The sequence below is a fragment of the Varanus komodoensis genome, unplaced genomic scaffold (assembly GCF_004798865.1).
Source record: "Varanus komodoensis strain SLA01 unplaced genomic scaffold, ASM479886v1 scaffold24, whole genome shotgun sequence".
In the NCBI taxonomy this organism is placed as follows: domain Eukaryota; kingdom Metazoa; phylum Chordata; class Lepidosauria; order Squamata; family Varanidae; genus Varanus; species Varanus komodoensis.
This window is the reverse complement of record NW_025335641.1, coordinates 4,590,196-4,599,063: the sequence shown is the minus strand read 5'-3', so window position 1 is coordinate 4,599,063 and position 8,868 is coordinate 4,590,196. Positions and strand designations below refer to the sequence as shown.

Below are 8,868 nucleotides of genomic sequence, written 5' to 3'. Positions count from 1 at the left end.
GCTCTAACCATGCAGGAGAACACCTAAATAGGGTTACCCTTCCACCTAAATCAACTCCTAGTGAATTTGTCAACTGACATGAATGCAACCTTCAAGTTCAATTTACACTGGAATGATCCCACAGATGAGGCTCAGGAGCAGTGGAGGCCTCACCGTATAGCTAAATTAGACTTGACATACACACACCCTAGGGAAAAAACATAGACATTTAACAGCATTAAATTACCCAGATTCTGATGTGACTTAGGTGAAATCACCAATTGTCTGACACTGCTTTTCTTGTCTTTGTTTAGCCCCACTGCTTTTCATGTCTGAATCTATCCCAAGGCAATTTTTAATTTAGACTTATATGCAGATACAACAAAGGCATCTGGGACAACAACAAAGGGGCCAGCAGATCTGTGAAACAATTCTTGCTAGCCCCTTGACAAGAGTGAAAAAGTACCATTTGAGAGTCTGCTGGGGGTGTATAATCCAAAGAGCTTTACAGTTAATTCAGACATACAGGAAATACATGCAGCATGTAGGCTGCCCCCAAGGGGACTACAAAGATGGAGTCTGTACAATAGGCTTTATAATCTAGCAGTTATATACACAGTTTGGATGGGAGAGGTGGGAGATCATAGGCAGTTTGCTAAACAAAGTGGGGTCAGGAACAGCACAAAGAGAAGTACCTACAGGACAAGTAAACAATTGGCCTATCAGCATTTCTAAGACGTAGGTATGTGGGAAACAACACTTGTAACATGGATTCCTTATCGGATCAGGAATCCCACCTTAAGTCTAAAACTGTTCTTAGTGTCAGACTTTTAGCAGCCATATTTTGGGCAAAGCTTTTGCTCATTTTGTCTTAACACCCTCAAGACAGCAAAGTCCTGATTACTCGTTTCACTTTCATTTTATATTTGTTTCCCTCTAACCCAAATGCAGGCAAACTCCTCCAGTTGCTGCTGAGTCCTACAGCAGCTGTGAAGTAGTGCGACTATAAATCTAGTAAGCCTTTTGTGGGGGTGGCTCCTTAGATACCGCAAAATACTATTTCCCTTCAATTGGCTGACTTTTCCCTATTTGGGCAGGCCTTTATAGGAATCAACTGCCCTATTAGGAAGAAAAGATTAAAGGGGAGATTCCACCACCCCGCAGTCTACAAGATTTAACACAGGATTGCAGTGCATCCAGCTGAACTTGCCTCCCCTTAGATTTCCCCAGATGACTATGTCCCTTTCCCCCAGTAACTTGGCAGTTTCCCCCTTTTTCTAGCTGTAGAACTTCTCCTTAGAATTAATTTCTCGCAGTAAGAGTATTACGTTATATTATTATTATTATTATTATTATTATTATTATTATTATTAAACATTTCTATGCCGCCCCTTGCCGAAGCCTCGGGGCGGCTTACAACACAATAAAATACATTGAAATACAATAGAACATAATAATTACCACTAATATGCTGGTATTTTTGCCCAAACCCATTAAGCCAGCCCATGACTAGAATAAGGTCCTCGAGAGTTCCCCTGAGGATGAACTAGGTCCAGTGAAGGAAGGCCCAACCCTGCTCTGACAGGTCTATTTAGCATAGACCAAGGGGCCTCAGCTAGTAAGCGTTAACATTCAAATTGGTATCCCTTCCCTCTGAAGAGTTTCAAGCGGCCGATTCCTCCTTCCCTCTGCCCCCTTTAGCCTCACATAAACCTTGCAATTAAACCGTGGGAGAGGGCTCGGGCTAAGGACATCATCCAGCTTCATGGCTGTGCAGGGATGCGAAGTCTTGAATATTCATTTTTTGAAAAATTAAAAAGCATGCATATGATCCAGGAATAACTGTTTTCTGCACCAGGAGTGCCAAGAATCAGCATGAGGTTTTTAGCTGCTGAAACCAAACACTCTCCTCTCCCACGAATAGGGGCAACATTTAAATAAGCACACACAAATACTTTGCAATACCTTTTTTTTTTTGCTTTGTTTTTTGGTTTATTTGGAGGTGGTTGTTTTTGTTTGTCGTTTTGCTTTGTCGGGTCTTGAGCACCGTACTTCGGTACCTGGCACCTCCCCCCCCCCACCCCGCTGCAACCCTGCGAACACAAAGCCCTGGAAGCAGGAAAGGTCCAGCTTCCTTGGTCTCCCAAGAGGAGCCATTCGTGAGGGTACCGCAGCGAAAGCCTCCAACGTACCCCCACCGAACCACCTCACACAGGCGTCTCCTCCAAAGAGGAGAAGCGCCTGTTTTTCCCCGAGTTCCCGCCTGAGGGCGGCCTTCTGCTTCCGCCCGCCTCGCCCTCCGCAAGCCGAAGCGCCGGTCTAGGCTTCGAGGAGCGCGCGAGAGCAGGCCGCCGAGCGCCATGGACGCGGCGTCGAGCGCGGCAGGCGCGATCGGCGAGCAGGCCCTCGAGAGCCTCAAGCGGAAGATGTCGCTGCGGAGGTAGGAGCGTCTCTCCTTCCCTCTGCCTCGCCTCGCCTCGCCTCTGGGAAAGGAGGTCCGTTCCCGGTGGAGAGCAATTGGCGAGATGAGACTTCCTCAGGCTGGAGCTGCGCGGGGTCCCTTCAGGCAGCGGCGCGGCTGGGTTCAAAGCGTACCTCGTGGTAGGGACGCCCCGCATGCTCACATGCGGGACGCGAGCCGGGAAGTGGATAAGGGAATTCGTAGGGGCGCACTGCAGTGCCTTCTGTTAACTACATTAAGGATATTTTGAGCTTGTTGGCATTATTGCTTTAAGGCGCGATTCTGTGCCTGTTGTAAAAAGTCCTACAACTCGTAGTATTCCTTTCCAGGCAGACTGGGAGTCGTGGGACTTTTTAAATTCTGTTTGACCATGCAGGATCCTACCTTTACTTACGTTTTACCTAGTACATTAGGCAAGGACTTTAAGGGATCTATGTGGCTCCTTTGCCCCTCTTTCTTAAAAAACATACGATTTTTGCCGTCACAACTGCCCTGTATGCTGGATTAGGCTAAAACACAGTAAACTTTGTCTATACACTGTATGAATTCAGTGAGTACTTGAACCTAACTATCCTCTACCTAAGAATGAATGGTATTTCAGATGATGTTGAAACTGTAAGTAGTATCATGTGTTACCATTGACCATTTTGGGAGATGTGGCCCTCTGTATGTTGAAGGACTTAATCTTCCCACCTGGGCTGTAACTACTATGCCAAGCAGCCTTTCAAGTTTTGATCTACACTTGAATTATATAGTGTTCCATCCCCATGATTTGAAATTTAAAACAAGAAAATACTAATTGATTTTTATTTCTTTTTGCATGGAGAGAATTGCAACCTACCAACTGTGGTCTGCAGTAAGAGCAAAATTATCCTTCCTTTAGCCTTAGCAACTATAGGAAAAGTAATGCTGAAAAATACAGTGGCCCATGCCTTTCTTAATATGGAATGATCATTTTCACACCCATAGTGGCTCTTACTACTATATAATATGCTTGTTGGGGCTGTGAAAATGCCCCACATACATAAAAGACAGAAAGCAGTGTGATTATAATGACTTCATAACACACTTCAAAGATGTTTATAATAATACTTATGCCAGTATTATGAAGAGTCCCATGTAGGACTATTGGTGCAGTTTATAAATTAAATAATATTCAAATGAAGTGCAAAGACTTGCAAGTTTCACAGCACTCTTATTAAACTGTCTGTTCAAAAAAATCTTGTTTTTAAAGCAGTAGAAATAAAAAGGACATGTTCAGCTGCCAGTCCTCTTCTGTAGAGCTGAAAGGGTTAAATTTGTAATGAACTGTTAGGCCTATGGACAATGTTAAAATTACAGAGGTGCACTGGGGACAAAAAACATGTGCACAGTGCCACATTGTTCCGCATTAATCCATACTAATGCACTTTGGATCTGTATTCCAAAGGCAAAGATTAGAATCTGTGCATAATCCATACAGATTCACTCCTTTACCATAGTGCTTTCTAAGCTCTAAATTGAATAGTTTTGTTAAAAAGCCATTGAAGAGGAACAAATATATGAACCTGAGAGCTCCCCATATAGCATCTGCCCCCTACTGCACTTAGATCTTCCTTTTGTAGAGACTTTAAGGATTGATAAAAGGTCTGTAAAGCCTTCATTATATTGATCCCAGTTAGCACCGTTGGGCAGCAGCTCAGGTTTGATCATGTTGGAAAGGACACCAACTCCTAACTAGCTGCTTCTGGCAGTGAGAAATGGGGAGTGGTGGGATGTTTGATCAGCAGCTTTGAGTCCCATTTCATGGGTGACAGGAGCAGTTCCACGAGTCCACTACACAACTGGAAGGCAACCAGCTCTACCTCTTGTTCTGCTGTTGCTGCTTGTGCTCATTGAACCCAGTTTCTTATTCCATTGAAGGTCAGAAGGTAAGCTAGCAAACAGAGGTGCTGCTGCATGCCGCCATCACAGCTAACAATCAGGTGCTATCTGTCATCAGGCAGTGATAGGAATTGGTTCCAGTCTTTACAGCTGCCCAGATAGTCATTCCATACTTAGGATGCAATCTTATTGATTGTGCCTTTACCACAAAGTCCTTGATATAGTAAGACCCATTGGATTCAGTGAGCCCACCCTAACCACGTGTAGATTCATCCTATGTAAAGTGTGAATAATTCAAAGTAATTAGCAAAGAGGAATGGCCAAGGCATTCCAGAAATACACAGAAATGGTTACTTGGCCTTTGGAATTATAAACTCTGAATCTTGGTTGTATAAGCCAGGTTTGAAACATGTGAAAAAAAAGGTAGGTTCTCCTCTACCTGTTCCAGTATACATATTTGTATAGTGAGCTATAGTGTTTTTTTCTGTGTGCTTATTCCAATTGTGAATGGAAATCATCTTATCATAATTTAACCTGTCAAAATAATTGCGCTTTCCTTCAGTTGTTTTGCATGGAGGACCAGTATAGAAATATATCATAAAGTTAACAGCAGTAGTTATGTTTATCTCTCTAGGTGATTAAGAGTGCACTCCTGGGCAGTTTTAGAGAAAGTCATGCATCTCCTAGCACTAAATGACCATCAGTCCCAGCTGGAGAATTCAGGAAGCTGTAGGCCTTCTTTCTGTCTAAACACATACAGAATTGTGGCCTAACCTAACTAGTGTATGGTTCTGCTATGCAGCTGTTTAAGGCATAGGAGCCCTACTTGGAGAATATTTGCAACTCTAAACAAAATTACCATAGTTACTTTTTTGTTTGTCTTGTTCTTAAATGGATTCCTAGAATTTACTATGTTAAAGCTCAGCTTGAGTCAGTTTGACCTAGACATCAAACCACACGTATGAAAATGTTGAAACAAAACCAAACTTGAATCGGGGTGACCTCATTTAAACATGGTCATCATGCTCTGATTAATACACCAATAAGTGTATTAAGGAGGGTAGGCACATTTTATATTCAGAAATATTGTGTCACTAAAGGATTTATTTGGCAGCACAAACACATTCTGTTAAGCAACATTTAGCTGAAATAGAAACTCTTCAATAAAATTAAGATATAAATCATCAGAAGGCAGAAAGATAACATGTATTAATAGGAAAATTGAAAGAAATAGAAAAAGTAAAAACCCATTTCAATCTTGGTAATAAAGAAGTATGTAAGCATATTTTTTCAGAACTGTGTGAACTTATTAGCAGGCTGTTGGAACCAAGCTATTGTTGCTTCTAATTGAAAGCTCCAGGCAGCCTGGATTATCTGTGCCTATATCTCTGCACCTTTTTCCTGGAAACATATTGATCCAACTTAATAATCATTAGGGAGAAGTTCTTGGGAGATATGCAGAACCACTGACTGGATTTTAGTTTTTAAACTTTATTTTGTTACGTGCCATCAATTTGTCTCTAACTTAGGGCAATGCTATAAGTAAATGCCCTTCAAAATGTACTGTCCTTCACTGCCCTGCTCAACTCTTGTAAATTCAAGGCTGTGACTTCTTCTATGGACTCAACCTATCTCATATATGGCCTTCCCCTTTTTCTTTTGCCACCTACCTTCTCTGGCTTGGTTATCTTCTCCAGTGAAAATAAAATTTACACACAAGGAAAGTTCTGGATAACAAATATACCTCCTGCCTTCACTGTGTTCCATCTTGAAGGCACTTGTACTTAAAACAAGTCTTTTAATGAAGTGCCAGTGTTGCCCAAATGTGATATGTTTCTTGCATTTTCTTCTTTTAAGATGTGAAATCTGTAGTACAGAAGAAGCAAAATATCGGTGTCCACGTTGTATGAAGTATTCATGCAGGTAGATATAAATTAATAAGCTTCTGTTTCTTTTTGTGTGCTGAAAATGATGTGACATTATATCCTTACTCTCTCTCTATTTTCAGTTTGGCTTGCGTGAAAAAGCATAAAACTGTGTTCACTTGTAATGGAATCAGAGAAAAGACAGCATTTGTTTCCATGAATGAATTCAATGACTTAAATCTTCTAAGTGGTAAGAGTCTCTGAAAATCTCTACCCATCTTAAAGACTCAAGGTGCTGTTGAATGGGAGGTTATGGTGGGTAGGGGAACTCGGTTATCTAGGCCCTTCTTTACCTGCATTGTCAATAAGATGCCCACTACAACCTGAGCAGTGCAATCCTAAGCATGTTTACTTTAAATTAGTAGTTAAATTCAATGCAACTTACTGTCCAATAACTTTAGGACAGTTTAGGACAGTGTTTAGGATTGAAGCCTTAGAGAAACCACCATCAGCTGATTCATACTTACAGAAAATTAGCACAAGAAATAGCAGAACTGGTCCTCTGGCTTTAAAAAATCACAGGTATAACAATAGATGATAAAATACATGCTTGATACATGGAAGAAAGTAGTCAGGGTGGTTTTAGCATTGATATGTAAAATATTGGTTTCATTTTCTTAAAAAAATTCATACCTTATCCATCCACTTTAGGCAGAAGTGCCAAAATGGTTGCCAATCAATAAAAGAAGAAAAAGAATAGCAAACAACCCAAGCAAATCTGCAAGGCAAATCCTGCCTTATTTACCTTTAAGGGTGCCATCCTACAGCCTCCTGACATTGTCTTGAGGGCCAGGGGATTGTTTGGAGCCCAAGCGCCAAAGTCCTTTAGCTGTGAATTTGAAGCCCCCATCCCACTGCCCTTGCAGCTGTACCAGCTGTATCTCTAAGGTGAGAAACTGAGCTTGGGCAGAACTAAAGGGATGTGCCAGGGAGCAGCACTGAGTCCCAACAGCTTATGTGCTATGCAAATGGTGCCCCAGCTTCCTTACCTGCCCCTCCATGACGTGTCATCTAGACAATCAAAACTGTATGTCTGTATACAACACAGGCCGCGAGGAACAGAACGGCAGAAACCGACCCCATTGCTCCTGCCGCCCTGCATTGGAAGCATGTGCCCTTTGCTGTTCTGAGGTTAACGTGTGTTGAGGACAGATGACGTAGTACTGTGCCCCAATGTATTTTGTAAGGTTGAACTGCATTGCATTGCTGCCATTCATGCATTTAGTGTGCTAAGGCTGTGGCAGTTGATTTTAGCCAAGTCTTTTCTGAGTCATTGCCATGCTTTCCTTGTTAATTCAGATTATCGGTTTTTGGAAGATGTGGGAAGACTGGCTGACACTGCTGCTCGGGATGAATCTTCACATAGACCCAAAAGCAATAAATTTGTAAGCATGTATAGCCTCTTGTACTAAAGAAAAATGTTAGTAGTGTTAATTGCTTTTTTAAGATAGCTTTAGAAATGTAAATGATAAGAACAGGTGCAGTAGAGAGAAAGAAATGTAATTAAATACATGTTTACTTGGAAATTGATAAATAATGCTGAGCTAGATTCAAAAAGTGATCACTTTTTCTTAAGTTTAACTATTTTTTTAAAAAAGTTTAAGGCAAAATACACTGAAGGATATGTAGTACAGCAGAGGTCTCTAATTTGGAGGGGTTGATAGGCACAATAGAGTGGGAGCTTTCAATAGGGAGCTTTCACCAGTTGGTTAACATGGGAGCAAGTTGCCCATTTTTAAAATGACTGTGATAAGTGTGGTTTGTCCCACAATACTGATTTCCCAGAAGACAAACTGGTGAGCCCATAAAAAAAATTAGTTCCATAAGCTAAGTGCAAAGTGGAGCTGGGGGCTGAGCCCCAAAACAAAATGTTCTTCTGAGCCCTTAGTTTTCTGCTTCAACAATCATTTTACAGAAAACAAGTGGATGTGTGCCTCTGGGGCCAAAGTTATTGGAAATAAAGATGATATTGGAGGGCAGATCTGTGCCTTGTATCCTGCCACTTGTTAAATATTATTTTTTAACTCTTAAAAAGTAAAATATCAGAAGGGAAAGGGAACTCAAAGGGTGCCAAGAGAAGTGTCTGTGGGCATGCTGGAGACCTCAGACCATCAGACAAAGGATCAGAGGTAAAGATAGTTCTAATTTTCTTACTTGGTTCACTGTACCTAAGAGACTGGAAAGCAAGAGCCAACTAAAGTAGCACCTGAGTCAGCCTGGATCCAGTTTTTATAAGACTCAGGCCCCTTCTAGACCTGCCTCTGTATGTTCCATTAAATTTAGTAGGGGTCTAGGCAGCTAGATATTTGTAGCTGCTTGGGACAAGAAGGGCACCTTTCCCTGCCTGTGCACAACTACTGAGATTTTCCTACTGCTACCTTCAAGGGAGGCTTATAGGGCAACAATGAGGGGCAGGGCCTCTGCAGTAGATCCCCCTACCCCATTGTTGTTGAATGATCTCCCCATTGATGCCCACCTAATGCCAGCTTTGCTATCTTTTCTGCTCAGGGTAACACTTCTTTTTCTTTGAGGCAGGGCTGTGGACACAATCGCTCCTAAGCGTCCTCTCCCACCGGGCAGAGTCCGCTCTTCCCCTTGGTATACACCTGAATTACGGGCGATGAAGCGAGTTGGGAGACG

The 8,868-nt window shown here is 42.0% G+C and overlaps 1 protein-coding gene across 5 annotated transcripts in view; it reads left to right on the top strand.

The window, feature by feature from the left end:
- The first annotated feature begins 2,286 nt into the window (after nt 1-2,286).
- Nucleotides 2,287-8,868, top strand: part of ZNHIT6 (zinc finger HIT-type containing 6) — a 40,506-nt gene continuing 33,924 nt past the window's right edge. For 3 of the 5 annotated variants that reach the window (XR_006414942.1, XM_044432371.1, XM_044432372.1), the window contains exons 1-4: nt 2,287-2,419; nt 6,161-6,226; nt 6,312-6,418; nt 7,528-7,613. Coding sequence is in view for 4 of the 5 variants with exons in the window: in XM_044432371.1 (XP_044288306.1) it covers nt 2,340-2,419; nt 6,161-6,226; nt 6,312-6,418; nt 7,528-7,613 (339 nt within the window). In the remaining variant the exon portion in view is untranslated. Of the gene's footprint in view, nt 2,420-2,473; nt 2,581-2,834; nt 4,351-6,160; nt 6,227-6,311; nt 6,419-7,527; nt 7,614-8,868 lie in introns of those variants that run through there. The other 2 variants (XM_044432373.1, XM_044432374.1) reach the window with 2 other exon arrangements.